This window comes from Calidris pugnax, unplaced genomic scaffold (genome assembly GCF_001431845.1).
Source record: "Calidris pugnax isolate Ruff unplaced genomic scaffold, ASM143184v1 scaffold44, whole genome shotgun sequence".
Taxonomy (NCBI): domain Eukaryota; kingdom Metazoa; phylum Chordata; class Aves; order Charadriiformes; family Scolopacidae; genus Calidris; species Calidris pugnax.
Genome location: NW_015094506.1, coordinates 4,853,794 through 4,877,554, shown reverse-complemented (window position 1 = coordinate 4,877,554; position 23,761 = coordinate 4,853,794). Strand labels below are relative to the sequence as shown.

General features: G+C 37.8%; 1 protein-coding gene across 1 annotated transcript in view; it reads left to right on the top strand.

Moving 5' to 3' along the window:
- MKL1 (megakaryoblastic leukemia (translocation) 1) overlaps window positions 1-23,761 on the top strand; it is a 117,475-nt gene that overhangs the window by 34,371 nt on the left and 59,343 nt on the right. Inside the window, exon 4 of the mRNA XM_014963286.1 lies at window positions 3,038-3,299. Within this exon, the coding sequence (XP_014818772.1) occupies window positions 3,038-3,299 (262 nt within the window). The remainder of the gene's footprint in view (window positions 1-3,037; window positions 3,300-23,761) is intronic.

Here is a 23,761-nt window from a genome sequence, read left to right as displayed (position 1 = left end):
ACCAAGTTAGCCTTCTGCTCCTAAGACGGTTCTTAATGTTCAAAATCATACCTAGAGGAAATCTATCTATGTGTATATATATGTGGAATTGAAATTAGATGGTAACTAGCAGTGGGAACGGAGCTATGCCCGTTCCCCTTTTTTTTTTTTTTTTTTTTTTTTTTTTGCATTTGGTGGCCGTCTACCCCTGTACTGTCTTGGTTCAGCTGTGGGTTTTTATGGATGAATTGATCCAGCTGAACATAACCTAGGAAAAGTTGGATTTCAGCTGAATCAGCTTTCTGATACAGTTCGCAGCTGGCACAATGCAGGATGTAGTGGCAGGGCAAGAATGAATGCCAAGGCAAGGTTTGGGATGTGGGACAAACACTGAATGACATGCTAACTAGGGTTAAGAAGAAGATACCTTCCTTCTGTGTTTTCATGTAAGTTCATAAACCTGTGGAGCCAGGTACAACTCTAGTGATAATCCAGCCCCTGGGCTGAAGTTCCACTGGACAATTTACTGGAGAAATTCTGATTTATAATCCTAGTGCTAATTAACACCACTTGGTATGGTGTCACGGAATCGTAGCAAACTGGTCTGTTCTCTTGCTCCATTGTACGTTGTGGCTGGCTAGGCTAAACTGCTTTAACTGTAGCTTAGTACTGTGCTTTTACATAGAGGATATGGGTTCTGTGGACTGGATAATGTGAATATACCTAGACTAGGAAAATAGATTTTGTTTTACAACTCTGTTGTCAAAGTGGTGTTTGAAATGTGATTTCAGATTACAAACTCCTGTTTAAAAGGAAGTCCAGCATGTCAGAAGTTCCTAAGTTCCTGCTGTTTTCCTAGTTGAAGTGGATCTGACTTTTTGAGACATGTCAAGTCTGTTTCCCCACATGGGAAGAGGAAAGAACTCTTCTAGGATGGATTGAGGGGGAAAGTTGAATCTTCTGCCATGCCAAATCCTTGCTGGGTGGGTGTTAGATATGTCTGTCACCTGTTTGTGGATTCAGGACTGGCTGTACTTGTCTTCCCGTATGGTCTAACCTAACCATCACATGGTACTAGGCAAAGTCTCCAGTGATGTCTCCAGTACATCTCCTTCAATAAAACAAATTGGCTTTGGCTCCTCTGAGAAGGTGGCAGCAGTCCTTACCAGCAGCCTCCTCACTGAGCGATTTACTCTTCATTCTAGCCCTTTTCCACAGGCTTCCCATTCCTACAGGGGCAGGGCCTGAGCCCAATTACATTGGTCATGATTTAACTCTTTCCAGCTTTTGCAAGGATTATTATAGTGTTATTCTAAATCTGTGGCTTGAGGGTGTGTGTTTCCAGGCTTTCTGTATACATTATAAAGAGAAGAAGGGCACAATCCCATTTTTTTCTCTTTACCGTTACAATTTGCTCTGAAATGGACATGAGCGATGTTTGCTTTGGACAGGAAATATATCAAGGAGGGGATAGACACTTTCTAGCCAAATTGTAACTGAAGTAAAAGCAAATACTTCATATGGCAGTGAGGTTTGGCTCAGTCTCGTTTGTTTTGTTATAACAAACACCAGCTTCGGTTGGTGGTTTTTGTTGCTTTCTTTTTTTTTCCCTCCACCCTTCTTTTCCTTGCTTCTTTTCAGACCATGCCATAGGGTCCTGGGAAAGAATGTATGACAACAAGAATGAAATAGTGTGTATTCCTTACCTGTAATTCTTATTGTTACCTTGAATATAACCTGAATAACTTTTTGAAACAAATATACTGCTGCTTAATAACTTTGTTCTGGGTATTACAGAGCAAACATTACTAATCAACTCAAGTGAAAAACTGAAATGGAAGTGGGGAAAACAACTATTTGAACTACTTTATCAGCTATTAATGTGTTGAATGTTGTCACACATTCAGGTTAATTTTAAGTGCTAAGTGGGGAATACTTAATAAAAACACGTATTGTTAAAAATGTTGCTCCAAGTTTACACTTTTTGATTGATTTCTAGATTATCCCGATGGCTTTTACTTTGCTTCTTTGCAGTTTGCTTTACCTGCATCTTTTTGAAGCTGAAGGTTGGCCTTTGGAAATGCCTTCTGCTTGATAAATTACTACAGTGCAGCAGAGTTATGTAGTGGTAGGCTTCTGAGTTTAGACTCGTTGAAATACCAGCATACTTAGAAGCAGTAGACTTCCTTCTTCATTAATCAAAACCAAATACGATTGCCCTTGTATAATGTCCGTTACTGTTTAAAAGTTGACACAGTAACTATTTCACTGGAGACTTCCAGCTGGTTTGTTTCTGTTTAAATTGCTGAACATAAAAGATTTTTAATTTTAACATAGCGGTGGCTTTTAAACACTTATTTCAAGAATTATGGGAATATCTTGAAACATTTAAAAATTACTTTTTCCATTAAAGCCCTTTATACATTGCACAGTTCAGTTACTGTAGCTGAGGTTTTAGACAGGAAAGCTTTTTTGTTTGCTTTATGTGGAGTATTTTGCTTCCATTCATTTTCATTGATAGCAGGGAAGAGAGAATGGGGCAAGAGAACTATTTTTTTGAAATGCAAATGATTTTAATTGAAAATCCTCATTTGTGGTACTCAGCTGTCCTTCCAGATTTATTTTGAAAGATCACTTTACCAATTGACAGTTGTTCTGTTAAAACAACATTGTTGGTATAAAAGTAGAGTTATTAAGAGTTCAGCAGGTTTCTAGATAGGCTGACTTCACTGGAACAACTCAGTCCATATTTTCTCAAGATTGGGTTCCTGAAGTACCAAAAGTTGAGAATGTTCTCATATTTTTTAAGAAAATGATAATAATCTTAGTTGCATTGGTAGTTTCTGTGGTGATGCTGCTGGAGGTTTATGCAAGTTTATAAACTGCTGGGTTTAGCAAGTTTCAATCACTAGTTGGGTTTGAATTGATGATGATAACAGAAACACTGTGCTAAAAACCATTTCTCTAGAATTTGGAGACGCCATGATGAACTGGATATATGGGTTAAGACTGTCACATGAGATCTCCTTTTTTTATTTATTTTTGGTTTGTCTTTCAGGTTGCCATCACGAAAGCCAAAGTGGATTTCTCCGGTGTGGTGTGCCTGCCCCCTTCCGTCATTGCTGGAAATGGGCTGGACGGAGGAGGGGCTGGCGAAAATGATGATGAGCCGGTGCTGGTGTCACTTTCGGCGGCCCCCAGCCCTCAGAGCGAAGCTGTTGCCAATGAGCTGCAGGAGCTCTCCTTGCAGCCCGAGCTGACCCTCAACCTCCATCATGGCCGAAACCCCAACCTTCCTCCTCTCAGTGAAAGGAAGAATGGTAAGTGGTAGAGTTCTCTCATATAGTATGTCCTTACCAAGGAAGTACTGTGGTGTTGTCATGGTATGTCTTAAGAAGCAGCCCTGTCATCAGATTACTTCTTACAATATTTTATTTGTATCAAGAACTAATAATCTAGAGTTGACAGAACTGATTTACATTGTTTGATGGGAAGGATTGATGTGGAAGGTCCAGAGAGCTCCAGTGATAAATGCTTTCGATTATTGTCTTAGGTGAATACCAGAAAAAACTTCCATGTCCTTTGTGGTGACTAAAAGTTGTGCAAAGCTGAGATAGGTCAGTCAAAGAAAGTGCTAGCTCATCTTCAGACTACTGTGTGAAGTACTTCAGACTGTAGATTTTTCTTTGCCGCATTGGTCTGCACTTACCAAGGGTGACTTAACTTTCTCACTGCAAATGTCTGAAAAGTTCTATCAGGCTTGTTAGAAATAAGAACAAGACCTGGAGTTAAAAGTGAAATATCCCGGTAGGCCTTCTAATCCTGGAGTGAGAATGCCTGCCTATGTTTCTCAATCTGCAAGTAGTTTATGGAAAACTACGGTATGAATCCCTCTGACCACTTGATGAGTGACAGTGGAGTGTTAAAATACAGGGTCAGAATTCCTGGTTTTGGAAGAACATGAACTGTCTGAAGCTCAGGATCACCAGGCTGCCATGAAAGCCACATTGAGCCCCATCCTGCGACAAATGAAACTGATAACCGGTGGCTTCTGTTTGTAAATCATCTTGGTGATTTCCCTTTACTCTCTGGTGTGTATGTTGGTGGCTCTTGGCAAGATGAAGGTCTCTCCAGAGTCTGAATTCCTGCTACCAACTTTACACGCAAGATACTATGGATTTGATTGTAGTTGAGTCCTGGGTGCCTTATAGTGTTGGGCATTATATATATTAGATAGAGCTGCATGGCACAACATACTGGAAATGCTGGGGAGATTTGGAGTGGCTTTATACCCAAAACATAATGCTTATGCTAAAGTGATTTAGAATATGTGAACTGTAGGACAGTAATATGGATTGGAGGGATGCTTCACTTGATGTTCCTGGTGCTTTACCTCCAGAAACTGTTTTGCTCGTTGGAAGAATTAATTAACTTCAACCCAAAATAATGTTTTTCAAGAAGATAAAAAGTGTTTCCTCATTCATGTAGATTATACCATCATTATGCGATTATAGCCATGTTTACAGGCCTTCAAAATAGAGACACTAGAAACTGCAAAAACAGAACAGAAATCTTATTATTTGCGGTCCTCTAAGTATAAGATAAAAGTGGTGGTGGTAAATAAAAGAGAAGGAGCTGGAATAATAGTTAGCATGGTAGACTGTGATCTCAACGCATCTCAACTACTGGCAGACTTGGCCGTTTTATGGTTATGAAGGCAAGGAGAGATTTAAAATGAAATTTAACTCTAGTAGTTTTGAATGTGGTAGAGGCCTTGAAGGCAGCATGGGAAAGATGTATGAGTCTTTGTTTCCCAAACCTGACATCTGGTCACCTGAAGGTGACATTTTGAATTTACTGGAGGCAGGATTATTCTCTTCTTAGTGAATAGGACATGATTAAGAGTCCTGAATTGGGAAGAAGCAGTTTAATTTTGATGGGACAAGGAAAGGGATAGTACTGTTTGGAATGTATAAGAGTACCTTATTAGGAAAATGAAAGTCGTAGCAGCACAAGTTGAATGGGTACAAGTAGGACACAATAGCATTTGTTATGATCAGAGGAAAGGATATTCTGTTACGGAAATAAAAGTGTCTTTATATTATTCAGTTGTTTAAATATTGGTATCTTGGGAATATTTTACAGAAATAGATTGTTTTCCTTGATCAGAATGATTTTGTTATGGACTGAGCTTTGAAAATGTATGGTTGTTGACTGCAAATCTGCTTCACTGGAAAGGGTTGGGTTTACAAAGTATTTGAAAAGGAACACCTTTGCCAAAGAAAATTAGGATATTCCCGGAAATGACTCATTAGGTAGGTTTCTTCTTTATCAGGGCTCAGCACAATAGTGGGAATTTTACTGCTAGAGGTGCAGCTTTTCAGACAAGGCATTAAGTCCAAAGTCCCTGATCTCAACTATCTGAATATTTCTTATCTTCAGAGGTGTACAATGCTCTTTTCTCCAAGGCTGCAGTATGTTTTATGTGTTGTTTGTGTGTACATTCATTAAAGTATTGTGGGACAGAAAAGTGCTGCTGAAATACGGTTATCTGCAAAGTGTCACAGCATAAAAGGAGGCTTGGCTTAGCGAGCTGTTGGGAAACATAGCTGATGTATTTTGAATTAGTAAACTCGTTCCTTCAAATGGGAACTTTTCAGTTATCTTGGGGTAGAGGTTGCACAGCTGTTGAAAGCTGTTGAGCTTGTTAAAGCTCCTTTTTTTAATATGGTGCATCTTTGTTGCTGTACCTTTGGCTTCAAACATGTTAAAAAAAAACGTTAGAGATGATCTGTCAGTTGAGATGGCAATCTGCTTAAACATTTGAGCAATCCAAAGTGGTTGTAGAAGCGTATCTAGTGCAATGAAACTGCTTCTGTGACAACTTGCCAAATTCAAGGTATGAGGAAGATTTAAGCCGAGTTGCAGTGGGAGGGGAGGAGATGGTAAATAAGAGACTTGCTGGAAGCTGACTATCTGTGTCAAAGGGTCTCCTGTTTGCAGTTCTAGACAGGCATTGCTGACTCACAGCTAGACTAACTACTTATGCTGAGTGCTTCCAACAAGTTAACCCTTTGTGGAACTTTTGCTTACAGCAGACTTTGTTTATCTGTAGGTGTCTGCAGAAAAATATTACATGGATTTGTACTGTATTCTTTACTTCAGGCCGTGATTCTGGAACATAAACTATTAGCTGAGTTAAAATGACATTTCTTTGGCATGTGAAACATCATGGAATTATGTATCCCATGGGAGAAATGGGAGTGCAGTCCTGTTTGCACATGCTGCCATATGTACTAGGACAGCGGGTTCCTTTTTTTTTTTTCCCTTTTCCTCTTAGGGAACAGAAATAGACAGTTTCTGGGGGCTTTCTTGTTTTGGTTTAGATCCAGTAATAAAAGCTATTAAGGATATGTGTGAAGTATTGGAGCCTAACAGATAAATAGGAAACAATTTCTTGTCACTTCAGTGGAAGGAAGCCTTATGTAGTAAGATGTTAGAAAAATATTTTGACACAATTATTAGGTTCTATTCAGACATCAAGCTTAACAGAATATTTAAGGTGTAGTTATTTAATTTGTTTTTGTGCTTCACGGTGAATTTTCTATCCAAAATTCACATTCCTTCTCCTTTCTACCCATGTTCACCAAAGTCTCAACTTTCTATAACTGTAAGAGATTACCTGTGACTGACTCATTTGTTGCTACACAAGTCAAAAAAAGGTCATTACACAGTCATCTGAAGCTCTTTAGTGTATCTTGATTTTTCTCAGTCACCTGTACTAAGATGCCAAGATAGCTTTTCCCAACCCTTAGGGCATGTTTAAAGCAAGACCCTGAAGAATGCGATAACAAGAAAGAAAAAACAGGTGATGAATATACAAATGTTATACAGTTTGATAATTTCTGATCAAAATTGTCCTTCTATTTAACTTTCATTTGAAATTATGATAATTGCTCTACTAGCTTATTGACCCTCTCTCTTGACACGTTTTCGCCAGATGAATTCATAGTTATCTTTTCCCAGAGGTCATGAACAGCATTGTGTTAGAAGCCTTCAACAGTCCTGGTTTCTTCGCACTGCAGGCTTGTTTAAGATGAGGTAGCATTCTTTCAAATGAACTGTTGCATTTTATGATTACAGGTTTGGACAAAACTTGTACCAGCTTGTCAGTTTTTGGGGTTTACTTGATCTGGGTTGTCTGCCTTGTACAAAGTACCATACGTGCTGGTGGGAAAGAGACTAGTTGGAATTTGTGGAATTTCAGTATGACTTGAAGTCATATAACAGGCGTGTGCTTTAGGTATCAAGCGGTGCTCCTGTTACTGTAAAGACCGAATACTGTACAAAGCATGGGATTAATTGTTGCCACATAAGCTGTTAGTGATTATACTCGCTTAGAGATTGGAGAGATGAACTCTTTAAATGGCTCCGATGGCGCTAATTTAGTGTCTATGCCTGTTTACTGTTAAAAGACAGGAGTAATATTTTAAATGTTTATTAGGACACATGTTTTTGTTTTGAAGAATTGTGTAGGTGATTACTTCTATAATTCTTTTATTAGGTTATGTGTTCCTGTCTCCCTCCCCTTCTTTCCTATCCTGGATTGTCATTATACTGAGTGCAGTCAGATTCAGGGTTTGTTTCAAATATAACTTACTACAGTGATTTTGCACATTTTATAACTGTCTTCTAGCTACTGTGACTTTAAAAACATTGATGGTGTTTTCTTAAAATCATGTCATAAATTGTTCTTTTAAAACGTGAATATTGTGACTTGTGAACTCATTTAAGAAGTTAGGCATGTTTGTTTATCAGCAAGGGTGGTGTTTTGTTCCTGAGAAATGGTTTTAAAGAGACGGGATTTTTCTGAAATTCCCTTTTTTTTTTTTTTTTTTTTCATTTTGTTGCAGTGTATATATGACTTCTGGAATCGTGTGACTCAAAGTTACATTTAATTACCAAGTGGTGGTTACTGTCTCATCCAGAACTTACATGTGAGAGAAGATTAAGTCTGTATTGTAACAAAAAGGATCAAGACAGGAAATATATAGCTTTCTCTGATCCGTCCTTCACACACATTCCAGTGAGGCTTGCTGTTTTCTCGTGTGTGTGAGTAAGGGGAATGGTTGTTAGAATAAAAACAACCAGTCTGTCTTGGATAGATTTGTGCTAAGAGACTTTCTGTCCCAGGAGACTATAAATTTAGCATGCTGTCTGAAAGTTTCTGATAGAGCTATGAGATTCAGAGCATGGTAGAAATGACTGGCCTGTTACGATGAGAGCTACTAAACAGCTGAGAAGTGGTAATCTCTTGAAATATTTAAAACAAACTTCTAAATAGTGATGGGGGAATAGTTGAACTGCAAGGAGTAATGCTAAAAGAAGCGTTAATGTGGTGGCTTTAACAGGTTAGCTCTCAACACAGTTTTTGCTTGTTCCTGATCAAGTTAACAAGATTGTAATGCTTTTCTCCAGTCACTGGTTTGTAATATTCCTCTCCCTCCTGTTTCTCCTTTCTAGTTTCTCTCTTATTTCAGTTTGCCTCTGAGATGTCAAGGTTCAAGGCTGATGGATGAACATTAGACATATAATTTGATAGCTATTTAAAAAACATTCCTTTTTCATGAATTTAAGCTGCTTGTTAAGAATGTCAGGCACAGATCTGGGCAGCTGTTCTGTCTGTGTGAGTAAGAGCTTCTGTTGCTGGTTTTACTGCTTTAAATTTTAAGGGTACTAATGGGGAAAATAAGACTGGTTCTTTTAAGGGAGAATGCCGTTCAGCAAGATTCTCAGTCTGTTCTACTTAAACAGTGAGTGGCTTCTTCACACAAGAAAGATTAAACCATTTCACAATAATCATTTGCTAGTAGTACTTAGCAAACTGAATCCTAGCTTTGGGTGATAGCCTGCTTCTGTAATGTGTAGCTTTCCTCATGAAAATGTCAAGTTTTCTGTAATAAATTTATACTGGGATACTATCAGCCACTTCTGCAGGCTGTAACTCTCCCTCTGCCACAATCATACATTACCACAAAGCATATGAAGGAATCTCTGCCTGAAGACACTCCATAGTGCAATCTTCATCTTCCTTGCCGGTCAAATAAGCAACATCCTGGTTAGTGCTTTACATTTCATCTGTCTGTTTGTGGTCACCGACAGTGCACGTGTACATACTTCAGAGAGTTAAGGTGATGTTCCTGGACACTGTAAGAAAAAATTCCTTTCCCCTTTGCTCATACTTCTTCCTCTTATGTTTCCACGTATTATCACAGAAATAAGTATACATTCTGCTGGAAATCGATGGTTTCCTTTAGTTATGATGAATATAGATATTCAGGGTAGGTGTTACAGTGACTTATTTCTGTCACTAGTGTCTCTAAATGTACCACTGCAGTTCCTTTCCATACAGATTGCATAGCAGGAATGAACATTTAGGCCTGCAATTTTTGCCTGGCTGCAAATTTAGGACTACACAGGTGGTGTTTGAGTATGAGAGAAGCCCAAATGAACTGACTCTTGTCCTTTTGAAACACACTACTGTTGTGATGAGTATGGAAATCAGATAAATACTACAATATCATCATGGCAAGGGATTTTCCTGTATTGTTTAAAGCTGCCGAATGAGTTTTTGCTGCCTCCTTTGAAGCCCCAGATGTGTTTGTGTGGGGGAAGGAAGATAGGTTGCTAAAACCTGCCATGCTCTTATCTCAGCTGTGGAGCAGCTGTTGGGGAGTTCTTGCATCCGAGTACTAGAGTTATCTTCATAAATACTATTGTGGCAAAAGAGGGATTCTGACTTGCTACAAAGGGATTTTAAGTCTAAAAATTGGTTTGTATCTTCAATGCAGAGATCAATATATTTTTGGGTTTAGTGCAAATATATGCAGTTACTTACATGACCTAATGAGAAATGACGATGAGCCTTGGCGAAAGATGGGGAATAAGGGAAAGCTGCTCTGGGGACAGAAGCATTGGAAATGAGTTTGTTAAGATAATTAAACTATCTGTTGGGCAAATTACTTGAGACTCTTTAGAGACTGAAATTGAATTTCCTTTCTGTTGGGAGCTAGAATCATCTAGTAAGGACAGACTTAATTCTATTTTTATCTGTTACTCAAGAAATATTTGATGATAAAAGTTTCATCCACTATCACAAATAATTTGAAACTAATCATCTGAATGTGGGAAACAAGGCTTTATTTTTTCTTTTTTTTTAAACTCTAGACAGGTTGGAGGGAGGGTGTGATCCACGATTGAAAAAGTCTGAAGGTGAAAGGGCATTTTGTTTGTTTTTAAGAAACAGAAGCTACCGCCTATTTGGAAGAAGTTCCAATCCTTTGTTACAGTAGCTCAGGTTTAGTAGTCTGCAAGGGGAGTTGATAGGGATAGGGTAATAGTACAATTATTAAGAAGGACTGGTAAGGATTGAAGAAAAGTAACTGATCTATCAGCAGGATGTATATGTTTTTGGCCATGATGTTTCAAAGCTGAGGATGTTTGCATGTTTATGTTAACACTGGGTCTCCTTGTCCTTGGAATGAAATTGCCTCATCAGCAGAGCCCCTTAGGGGATTGAAAGTCTACTCAAGACGTCATCCTTCTCTTTTAAAAGGGGAAAAAACTGCCAGTTGTGGTGTCTCTGACCCCTTCCTCCCCCCTCCCTTTTACTTACAGAGCATCAAGAGGCGGGCCTTACTTCTGCAAACTACACATCTTGCTTTCCCCTTTGAGTATTCATTTTTCTCCTAGCAGTAATTTGATTCTGGGCTGTTCCAACTTGCCTGTAGTGAATAAGCAGAGAACTGCATGTTTAAAGACTGAGTTTTCACAGTAGGCTCAGTTTTCATCATATAAATATGAGAATTTTTTTCAAGTTCTAAACAAGATTAAAGTTGAGAAGTTCTCTTGGATTTTTTTTTTAAACATATTTATATCTATATCTGTCTATTTATAAAGAAAGGCCTCTAAGGGATTGTAACTGTTGAGAAAAGGATCACCATGACGCTCCTGGAACCAGAAATACAGATGACAACACTCCAATCAGGTATTACCCCAAACATCTGCCATGGGCAAATTTTGCCAGTGAATTATGGTCGCTGAACTATATAGAGAGTGCCAGGAGGCTATGTGACTTTGAGTTAAGACAAATTAGAGTGCTGTGGTAACTTCATGTGCAGGTCGCAGATGGATGCTAGTTGGATGTTAAATGCTGTTCACTTTAGAGCTTCATCAGAGATAAAATTATCTTTCTGTTCTTCATTTGTTTGTCCTCAGTGTTAAATGTAAGTGCCTCATGAAAATTTGAAAATCCCAGACAAATCTAGGACTGGTTCTAAATAATTTTCCTATGTTCAGCTTTTTGTGCAGTTTAGTGTTAATTATTTTTTTGATGAAACACATTCTTGATACTTTGGAGAGATTTTTAAGTTGCGTATTTTGGGGAAAAAACATGCTTTGAAACTTCCCAATTCTTGTTTTATGTCTTGGAAGACTGTTTCCTTGAGAATGGAAATGGTATTGTCTTTATACGATTTCGTCCTAAATACTGTGGGCTTTTTGTGATACTGTGCTTACCTTTTAGATATGTACTGAGTTACATTTCTGAAGTGTAAGACATGCTAGAGTGAGAATTATCTGTTTAATGACAGTATGATGTACTTCGTAGAGCATTTTTATCTAAGGCTTTAGAACATTCTGTAATAATGAAATTTAACAAATATATATAGATATGAATGTCTTCTGTTCCATAGATGGGAACAGAGTCTGACTGTGACCTTGGTAAGATCCCACCACAAACTAGTAGTAGCCTTGGAGTTTGCGTTTGTGTACTCTTAATGTCTTGTAGAGTGTTGCCTGAAAAGCAGCACATACGTAATGCCAAAAGTGTCAAAACAGACTTGTTTCTGAAAGTTAAATGCCTTTTCTTTTCCTCAAGTAGTGGCTTGAAGAGAGACAAAAACTTCATAATTTAATATAGTTTTTTTCATAAATTGCTGTTTTTTTCTGAATTAGTGGTGCTGATTTCCTTAACTTAGAATCTTATGTTTAGTAAATGATTTGTGAAGACTGTATATGTCTATAAAGATCCTGTATGACTTTCATTTTATAGTTCTGACATATGGTTGTATTCTTTGTTGTTTAGAGAACCAAGGTATGTTTTTTCCACCTCTTGTTGTAGATAGGAAAGGCAAGAGAGGCGTTATGGCAGGGCTGCATCTTCTATGGAATACATAGTTTTTGTCTCCATTCAGAAGGGAGTTTGGACAGAATACATCATTCCTCAAGTCATAGTCTTGCAGTCTGTGAATTTTGGAGGTAAGATTTAGACATTAGCAAGGTGTTTGGTATTGAACAGGATGTGTATGGCAAGACAATATCTAATATTTTTTGTAAAGAAGTTTTTTTTTTCTTCATATGGCAGTTATTATGTAAAGGACTGAAAAAAAAAGTTTACCTCAATGTGCTTTGTTTCTAATAGATTTTCTAATTCTGTTAATGTTTTTTTGCCAACAAGGAAGAGCCAGGGAATTTATATTTCATTGAATGTATGCATGATATTCTGGGGAAACTTGCAGAATAAAGTAAGACTTGTTAAAATTAGGGAAACAGCCTTTATATTACTATTACTTTTTAAAAAAAGTTTATTTGTGGCTGTGTTTCTCATTTCTTCCAAGTTATGAAAACTCCTGAGGCTTGCATTTAATCCTTAGGGTGAGAGTTTCTCCCACTAAAGAGTACTTGTGTGTAGCTTTTGCTTAAGTCAGCTAACCCTAGTCCTAGATTATGCAGTGGCGTTCTGTAATGTTGAGGCAATTTCCTGGCAAGCTTAGTTTACCTAATGAGGGATACAGATTTATTGTGCCTCTTCCATCAGTGGCAGCTCTCTTTTCTCCTGGATCAAATACTGTTGGAAAAATATTAAGAAAGAAGCAGGCAAATGTTTATGCAAACAGATTCACAAGAGTGGCGGGGAAATCAAGTATGCCAACAGGATGGAACCATGGGCATAGCAAATTTTAAAGATCAGTCCTGAATAATGGAAGTGTATTACAAGCTTCTAGATAAGGAAAATGGCCATTTGATGCTGAGACCAAATTGTTTAACAGTTTGGGTTTTTTTCTTAAAAAAAATATTTAGTGTCTTCAGCTGCTGTTGGTTGCTACTGTTATTTGGTTTAGTGAGGTAATTAAGTTGTGCGTTGGGAAAACTACTTGAGACTTTAGAGACTGAATTTGGATCTCCTTTCTGTTGAGAGCTAGAATTATCTAATGAGGAAAGACTTAACTTTTCAAGGCTTCTTGGTCCTGATGTTAATCTCCAGAAGCCCTAGTGGAAAGATAGAAGCTGGAAACGGTTGTCCCAGTCAACTCATCAAGGTTTCTGAACAGCCATTGAAGAAGTAGGAGAATCGTGACTTGAGCTGGGTAAATAAATTATCCTGCTAAAGCTTACGCAGCTCGCACTCCCCAGACGAAAAGTTCTCAAAGCATGCAAACTATGCTTACTTAATGCTTGGTACTAATAGGAGTCCATTCAAGAAGTAACAGTATCTGAAGCTGTAGTTGCCATAGGAAATAATGTTTGTATTCCATGTTGGTGGGCACAGAAAAAGCAACACCTTTGGTGCTAAAGATGAGAAAACATTTGCAATATTTTAGAGAAAGAATGGAGGAGAATACAGCTTTACTATTCTGGGAGCAGAATTGCTGCTTAAGCTGGGAGGGGCTATTTCTTCAAGTGCAAAACACAAAGCAGAAATAATATGACTAGTGACGTGCATGTTGTATTAACCAGAAAAAAGTAAACATGCCTGTCAAACTGAAAAAGGGAAGAGTAAAAAATCACTACAAGTGATGAGGGCTGAGGAAGAAAAAGTAAAAGTGAAAATCATGCTGAAAATACATTTCAAAAAGGCAGTAGACTCAAAAAAATATGCAAAAATAAGAGCAGAAGTGTAACTATTTGACATCTCATCAGACTACGAACTTGTTTGAAGAACTGTAGTATTACTGACCTAGTCGTTCAAAAAGTACTCATATACAGTGAGGTGAAATTCTACATTCATATACAAGAATAAAGTTTTGGAAACAGCCCTGTGCCAGTTTGTGTGTTTTCATTCTGTTGAAAATGAAGCTGATGTGCAGATCTATTTATACCAAGCTCTTAGCAGTGGGAGCTCCCTCATTAGCTTTTTACTTCAAGAGTCACTTGGTCCTTTTTGCTGTCATGGCTCTCTCAGCATCTGACTCATTTGTTTTCTTTATATTTATTTGCTGATTCCAAAAGCTTGCTGTTTCCTTCCCATTATCTACTTCAACCTAATCTCCCTATGTAGCCTCTTTTTTTGTTCCCCTGAAGCCTTTGTGTTATTCATGTCACTACCTAATTATCCCATATGGAGGTCTTGCAAATTCTTTTGCTGTTGGTCACTGTTCGGTCAAGATATGGACTGAACAGTTTGTTGATATGACCTGGCTTTGTTCTGTAACAGACTGTTTGGCCCACTGAAACAATGAGTCATGAATATTTTCTTTTTTTTCTTTTATTTTTTTATGAAGAGGGAAGAATGCTAAAATAATACTTTTTTTCTGACACAATCTACAATCTAGTAATGCCTAAAACTTTTTGAACAGCCATTTGAGGAACTCAGTCAAGTTAGGGAAATCTCAGGAGTCTTGGGTGTGCTGCTAGCTGCTATATGCAAATTTTGTGCCTAAATGGCAAATACAAACTTTCGAAAATTATGTCACTTTTTTTTAAATTTTAGTTATTATTGTTCACAAGTTTCTTTTTGTGACTTCTAGCAGGTTGCTGGGCAGAAATTTGTGTGCAATACCCGTACAGAGGTGCAGTCAGCCATATAGCTAAACCCTAAATTTCAGATCATTTTTTGCAGATGTTTTGTGTGGATAGATAAGAGTTATGGCTACTTAGGGTCACTTAGAGTCTAACAGTGCATTGCCACAATTAATGGAGGCTAGCAGTTGGCCAAATGGCTACTTTTGTTAATGAATTCCATTTGTTCTGAATTCTGCTTTACCTATAATCTCTTCATTTACTATTCTGGTAGCGTTGATTTGTTTATATACCCTATATTGTTGTTTGAACTGTCTTGGTACATGTTGTACCTTAACAACTGTCTCCAATCTTAATTTCTTTCTGGGAGTATACTGAGAAAAAAAAGATCTCTTCAACATAGGGTGATCTATTGGATAGCATCGTTGGATTTTGATATGTTGTTCCACTGACCTGCTGAAAAAAATCATAGACTCTATTAGACATCAAGCAGAAATGCGTTGCTCTAAACTGTTAGAAGTGCAGTTTAGATGAACAATAGGATTTTTCCATGCATATGTAGAGAACAAAAGAAGTGTTGTTTTGAAGTCAGCGCTGTAAATGACCATCAGAATAATTCAGTTCTCTATAGTGGGTAATAAAACTTGACTTCTCTGGTCTAATTTGCTTTGTATCCAACTGGTTCTGAAAAAGGAACAGTCATTTCAGCTGAAAATTAGTGTAATCTTGAATCAAATGTAAAACTTCACTCATTTTCGGGGGAAAAGTTGCATTTTTGAGCTACTTTATCTGATTAAGGATATATTAAACTCAATTTAGGACAAACTGGTGCTGATCCCATTTATTCTTCCTTTCAGAACACAGCTCCCAGGCTCTTTCTCGTCCCTCTTTAAAGTATTTAAGTTGATGTGCTTGAGACATGTCAGCTAAACTACTTTTAATGGGCAGAAAGGGGACAGCATGTCTGTGTATTCATAGAAGGGAGGTGTCCCCCTCTTCAGTTCTTCCAGGAGTGACAAATGTCAGAGCTGCAGTTCTTTTGGTTGGTTCTCTCTTTTCCCTGTTTTAAATAAAGTTTAAATCCAGTGTTGGCTGGTGGTGCTCATAAGAATAACCTCTCATTCATGCACTAAAATGACTTCTAATTTAATCTTGTCTTTTTCAAGCACCTGTTAGTAGGATTTTTTCCTTACTGTTGTTTTCATTTCCTACTAAGAGACTTTCCTAGTTGTGAATACTTTCCTCTACTTTTTGGCGTTTAATTGTGTTTGAATAGTAGAATTTAAAATGATGATATTTTTTTTTCCTTCTTTTTTTTTCTTTTTCTTCTTTTTTTTTTTTTTTCTTCTTTTTTTTTTTTTTTCTTCTTTTTTTTTTTTTTTCTTCTTTTTTTTTTTTTTTCTTCTTTTTTTTTTTTTTTCTTCTTTTTTTTTTTTTTTCTTCTTTTTTTTTTTTTTTCTTTTTTTTTTTTTTTTCCCCTAACTTGGAATTTTGAGATTGCAGTGAGTTCTTGAATCAATGTAAATCTGGAGTTTGGTTTTGGATGGAAAGTGGAAGTGAGGGGAAAACATTCCTAGCTTTATAGTTTGCATCATCACCACTTTAAAAATAGAACTTTTGATTTCAGTTTGGAATCCATGGCATTTGGAAATGTAACCTTTTGTATCTAGGTAGCAAGTTCCAGGGGAGTGTAAAGAGCTCCCTGGTTGCCAGTATAGTTCCCTCAGATGTGTATATTCTGAGTAGTGATAAAATGACTCTTCACTGGCTTTTAACCAGAATCCTGCATGTGATCCAAAGACTGAACAAAGTTATGTGAGCTTCATCGTCATCATGCAGTGGGGAATTCTTTCCGAAGCAGCAAATGGGACGTTCCTGAAGTCAGCTTTAAATATGGAAATTTTTATGCCAGAGCTACTAACTGCGTGAAGTTCTGAGTTGGCTGGTATAAGACATGGAGTGAGGAGTGCACAACTGTAAGCTGCACATTGCTGAGTTATTCCATTCATGAAAGATTTGAATATAACCTTTTGCTGCCTTTTATCCCTGTGATTAACTATTGGGTAATCAAATCACAGTGTTGTTTTGTTAGCCAAACTAGAGTTAAAACGATTGTATCGAAACTAAATGTAAAGGATGCCTGCCTCTTTCTTTTTTTTTTCTTTTTTTTTCTTTTTTTTGTCGAGAATGACAGCCCGCAATAAAGACTACTGATTAGAGTCAGTTAGTTGAGCAGTACCTATTTAACTTAAAATTTAAACAAGAAACTGCTTGAAATCTATTAAAACCTGGAGTAAGTATTTGTTGAAGTGCTAAATTACCTTTTTTCTGTATCTGCTTTGAAAATACTCTGTTCATTCACTTTATGCAGTGAGTGCCACGCTACAGGTTGAGGAAGACGGAGTAGCAAAAAAACACCCAGGCAGCTTTTTGTCTTTATCCATTCTGTGAACTAAGATGAACTTGCAAGGGCACACAGAGGCTGTATTTGTTCTAAAACAGTAAAGATATGGTAGACACAAAACAATTATTCACCAACTACTTTGTTTCCTAGCCTTTGTTATGGCTTCAGCTTACTTTAAAATGTAACTACGGAGAAATAACTTTAAGGGAGGGCTCTGTGTGTGTGTGTATGCATTTTAACTAGTTTCCAGTCTACATACTGAGACTGTCATTATCATCTTGCATTTTTTTTGTATCATTCACCAATTGCTATTAAAAACTAAATGAAAGTTTAAAATGCATGAAAACTCATGTCAGGTTCTATATGCTGTAACTTTAATCAAAGCAGAATCTTCCTTGCTGGGAAATTAATGCATTATGTATAATGGACCCTATTTAATTGCTGTCATCATATTCTGTAAGTTATCCATTCATTTACATGATGAATATGAATCAACCTTTCTTTAAGAACATACTTCAAGTGTATGAGCAAAATGAAGTAAAAAAGCATTATTTAAATCCGCTTCTTATTTGGAGTCTTTAGGCACGATTGTATAAAAATGACTTAATGATTATTTAAATAGGCTTAGACTGATCATTGTTATCTTTGTGGCTCATACTGATCATAGTCATCTTTGTGGCCTGCCACTAATTTAAGTTCTGGATTAATATCTGAACGTGTGTTATGCTGACTCTCTCTAAACAGGAATGATGATTACACCACGCATGCTTTGCCTAAAGGGATACAGGGCAGACACATATCCGTTCTGTCTCCCAGTTACCTGGTTACTCCTTGCTATCCAGTGTTTGCCAGATTTAAGAGATGACTAATGTTTAACCAAGTGCTCAAGTTTCTATTCCTGTGTGATAGCAGAAATTTACATTAGGGTTTAGATTCAGGATTATTATTTTTTGTAATAATGGGATGCATGTCCAGTCCTTTTGATTATAGGTATTAATATATGAATTTTTTATAGCTAAGTATTGATATGAATCAGTCTGTAATGTATGCTCAGAGCTCTATAGATCAGTGGTGGGGAGTACAGGTACCTGTTAATGTTTTGGAAATTTCTCTGTTGTTGTTGATGAATGTCTTGTTTGATGGTCTGTGGAAACTGACATAGATAAATACTAATATTTAACTGTTTGCCATCTGCTTTTACCAGCTTCAAATGACTCCTGCAGCACAAAAAACTGCCATAAAACCCAAACAAAAAATGCCACAAGAAATCAAACCCCAAAACCTGAGGTAACCTTCAGCTTCGTGTCATGTCTTGATGCTCCTTGTTGCTGAGCTGATGGCACCTCAGTTCAGACTTAGAGCACCCTCTGCTGTTCTGACCTTTGGGCTCTTCCAAGAAGAGACTGACACTTCTTTCAAATTGTCTTTTCAACTGGAGAAACCTCAGCTGGTTATCTTGAAGAGTCTGATTTTTTTTTTTTTTTTTTCATTTGTGACTAAGAGAACATGAACGCTGGTTTGTGGATTTGAAACCAGAATCTTGATCTTAATGGAAGAAATATTGCCCCCTCTCCCCTCAATTTCTTTGTCAAGAGAATTTTACTAATAGAATCAATATAGGAAAGTAGTTTAATTACATTGGCGCAGCTCTCTTTTGTAATTAACCTTAGTGTGCTTTAAGAACGTTGTATAATTTAGCAATAGTTTAAGTAGGTAAGGAGCCATAAAGAAACAGAACTGGGATTATCCTTCAGGGTCACAGAGCCCACTCCCCTGCTGTTGCAAGTAATCAGGTCATACACTCCCCTTCATAATTTTATCAAGCACCATTTTAAAAAGTGCTAGATTTCTCACTCGCTAGCAACTCATACTGGAAAGCTGTCCTAGAATTTCTCTCTCTGGTTAAAAATCTTCTGGTTTTCAATGTTAAATGAGCTTGTGTGTCAGTATCTTTTCGGCCAAATAGCTTTTGTAGTTAAAGTGCTGCAAACCTTAATGCAGGTAAAACATTTTCACTAGAAGAGGCTGCATATGCGTACAATATCCTGAAGTAGGCAAGTGCTAAAATAGTGTCTGCTAATGTGACCTGCTGAATACTGTGTCTTTCTTTTCTGATGCTTATTTTAAATCAGATCCTCTATGTAACGTTAATGGTACTTTCTAGGCATTATGCACAGCATTGGAATCCCAGCAGGTTAGGAACCTATTTAATTATCCAGTGTGAGAAGTAGGTTGAGAAATGTATTTATGGTTCTTTGTAGTCTTTTCCATTTTCTTTGCCCTGATTGTTTTTTCTCAGAAATGAGTGTATCCCAAATAAAGAAGATGCAACTTCCAGTGAAACACGAGCTGGCTTGATCAGCTTATAACAATAAGTGACTTTGAGATTATATTTTTCCTTTCCTTTTTTTTTTTTTTTTCTGCTGGAGATACTCTGGTTGAAGCTGGTTTTCCTTGTCTATGTCTTTCAATATTTGAGATTTGGATTTTGCATTCACTGATGTCAACTCAAATACATCCCTTTTAATAATAAATTGAGTAGATTTGATTTATTAAAGTTACTATCTGACACTGAGGTACCACCAATTAAAAATTAAAACTCCCAAAACTTTTGCTTAAGCTCTTCAGAAAGTATCTTGAGCTTGACTTATTGCAAAACACTCCCAAGGCTTAAAGCCGTCAATGTTCTTTTACTGAAAGCTGAAATAACCAGAAGACACTTTGCAGTACGCCTGTGCTGACCCCATGTCACCTCAAACTAAGCAAGAACAAGATCCAGATTAGTAGGCTCCTTATGGAGAAACCTCTGTTACTAATCTTATCTTGAAAATCCAGAGACTAATGTGTGAGTGTCTGGAGCAGTGTAGAGTATGAAAAGTGGTTTCTGAAGCAGGAAAATTTCAGCCCATTTAAAGGTCAAAGCATCTTTAATTTTAAGCTAGAAAGTTACTGGCAACCTAAATAAACCAGAAAAGAATAGTACTTGTAAACAGAAATGCACTATTCTAAAAAACTCCTGTATTGGGTTTTGTGTTGTTGGTTTTTTTTTTTAGTTTAAGTTTTTTTTTTATTTCATTTTGATTTCCATATAACTTTAAATGTACTACACACAATCTCATTTCTGTAGTGGGTTTTTTGGGGTTTTTTTTGTTATGCTTTGTTCTCTTCCTTGTACTGGGCTTTTGCATGATGGTGGCAGACTAAGTGACTGCTTATCATAAGAGACTGTTCCACTCCTCCCAGTTTTCCTCGGAGAGAGGCACTCACTGTTTGCTGTGGTTGTTGATTTAGTGCCTGGGAAGAATGAGGTTTTTTGGACCACTTCCTCATCGCGCTCTCGCTAAGGGAGCCTGCGTCATTGAGAAATGTTTAACCTTCTGGCCCTGAAGCGGGACTGGAAACTTTGCTGCAAAATCTAGAAGCTATAACTTGATCTTGAAAATGTTATTTATGCAAACTACTCTTTTCCTTTTGATTTAATTAGGACAGGAGATTGCAGAGCTTGATTTAGAGTTTTGAATAGCTAATAATTTGGAGAGTGAGCAGGAGGGAAAAATTAGTTCTTTAGTGAAGAACAGCAACTAACTGATTCGGAGGAGGAGGAGGAGAAGAATTGGGGGCAGAAGACGGAAAAGTGTGGGAGGACTGTGTGGGGAAAGGCTGTCCTAAGATTGTAATTCTGGCATTGCCAAACGCTTAAGTAGTTCTCTCTAATTTGTGTAAGGAGGCTGGTTGTGAATAATTTTATTCATATAACACAATTGCTTCAAGATGGCAGAAGCACATCCTGAAAAAGCATTGTGGAATAAGAGTTTTGAGACTTAAACACGAGTGGGTTGTGGAGATCTAGGGGCCTAAATTGTGGTAGGAGCTCTTATTTTTTCCAGAGGTTTGATCTAGTAACAGGTACTGCCTCTCCCTGTAAACTTTGGTATGACTACTACATGTCTAATTTTCCCAGACTGTCCACTTCTCCCCCCACCCTTCCATCCCTCCAGACTATGGGGTTCTTCTAAGACTTGTGCAGAATTTCCAGATGTCTGGCTGCCCTGCTGGAACTATGCCCCAGTAACTGAGACGGCAGAAGACATTCAGAAATCCCAGGCATTTCTGCAGCATAATCATAATAAATCGACATATCTTGAAAATGTCGTGCTTTTGCAAATTAAGTATATAGTATGCTTATAGTACAAAGAATAATCCTGTCTTGTCCACAGAATGTTGGATTTTTTGTACATGCACTGGCAATCTACACAGCACGTGTCTGTATATTTATCTTCAGGATATTCCAAACAGAAATGTGACAGCTCTGTCTCCCAGGGTCCAATCTCTTTATGATGAAGAGATTGAAACTAAAATGAAGCTGCTTGACTCAAGGGTGAAATAACAGGAAAGGGTTTGAACTGACCCAGTGATTTGTCATGACCAATGGAAGGGAGGGAAAGGGGCTGTACTTTTCTTCACTCTTCTGTTTTTCATCAGTAGCAGGGGCTAAGCAGCAGGTGCACTGAGCTGCTAGCTTGGATGTAAACTGGACAATTGGACTCTTTTGTGAGCACCCTAATTCACTTTGGAAAACAAAGCCATTAAAAGAAAACCAAACACTTTGGAGCTGGATCAGTTAGCAGAGTTAACACACTTAATCTTCTTCTGTAAACCTAGAGCCATCAAAAAGAGGGAATGATGAGAAGTGCAGCAAGTTGCTAGATGATTTCCTCTAGTTTGGGTAACAGTACTCACTCTGTACTGAATAGTGAAACAATTAGGTGGAGGAGAACGAATTTCAACGCTGAAAAAAACATGGAATCAGTAAAAAGTGGCAGTGGCTGAGCAGTAAATGTAGGAGAGAGAAAACATCAGGCAGCAAGGAATATTATACAGTGTGTGACAGACTCAAATAATTAAGAAATACATGAGATTAGAAGTGGGTAGTTTTTTAGAGTCCAGAGTACATATCACTATGGCGAATATTAAAAATATGTGCGTTTCCCCAGAAATTTTGTTTTGTTTTTACTGTGAGGTTGTTATGTATCTATGAATGGGCAAGCAAGCCCCTGGAAAAAGGGTTGTTATGCATCTATCACAGAATGGTTGAGGCTGGAAGGGATCTCTGGAGGTCGTCTTGTGCAACACCCCTGCTCAATCAGGGCCACCTAGAGCCACTTGCCTAGGACTATGTCCACATGGCTTTTGAATATATCCAAAGATGGAGACTTCACAAACTCTCTGGCAACCTGTGCTAGTCACCCATCACAATAAAGAAGTATTTTCTGATGTTCAGAGGGAACCTCCTGTGTTTCAGTTTGTGCCCATTGCCTCTGGTCCTGTCACTGGGCACCACTGAGAAGGCTCTGGCTGTCTTCTTTGCACCCTCCCTTCAGGTTTCTATATATGTTGATGCCATCCTCCTGAGCCTTCTCTTCTCCAGGCTGAACAGTCCCAGCTTTCAGCCTTTTCTCATAGGAGAGATTATACAGTCCCTTTATCATCTTCATGCCCCTTTGCTGGGCTTTCTCCAGTATGTCCATGTCTCTCTTATGACACGGTGTACCCTCTGAGCCCAGCCATTCAGCCAGTTTTCAGTCCACCTCACTCTCTTGTCATCCAGCCTATACTTCCATCAGCTTCTCTGTGAGGATCTTACAGGAGACAGTGTCGAAAGCCTCACTGAGCTCAAGGTCCACAGTATCGACTGCTCTCCCCTCATCTACCATGTCTGTGTCTTCATGTCGTAGCTCAAACCTAAGGACAGCTTTGTCCAATAGCTGTCCCCTTCTGGCAAAAATATTTTCTGATAGGAGAGAGTTGTAGGTTTATAGTAATTTCTGGACCTACTATTACATGGTTGCCAAAAGTAAGCATATGGCAATGTCTATACTGTTAAAATTGTTTTTGTTCTAAGGAGTTTGTTTGTAAGTGACTTCTGTTAAGCCAGCTGTTAGATGTATTGGGAGTGAGCAGCCAAGTCCTGTCAGATCATAAGAACTGGCAGGCATATAAAAACCATATCTTTTTCAGTTGCATGTTTGTCTATTCAATTAGATCATCAACCTTTTATGCAGCCCCCATTTTAGTTGTCCCTGTCTTGCATCTGGATTCATAAAATAGATTTAGTAGCTAAGGCAGGATGCTAGGATTTCTAATTGCAGTTCTGACACACAAACTCTGTGTTACCTCTTTAGTTGTTTCAGCCCAGTTTATCAAATCAAAGGGTTTTTCATAGAATTGAATTGTCTAGAATCTGTAAATACGAGGTTGTGACTGATGAGTTCTGGTAACTCATACCAAAGTGACAAAGGAAGTTCTTAAAGATGTGCCAGACAGCTGATGAAAGATAATGACCAAAGAGGCTTCTCTGCGTATTGCTTCAGGTGAAATTTAGGAGGAGGGAAGCAGAACAGAAAGCTGAGGCCTGAATCAGAACATAATGTTCCAAGCACAGTTATCTTTATAGTTATAAGCACTTAGGCTTTCAATGTTTTCAATGCTTTTAAGCCAATCGGGGACTAAAATTCATAAGATTTGGCAGGTTTTGCTGGGGCAACAGAAAAGTGTACACCCTCACGGTTACTTGTCTTT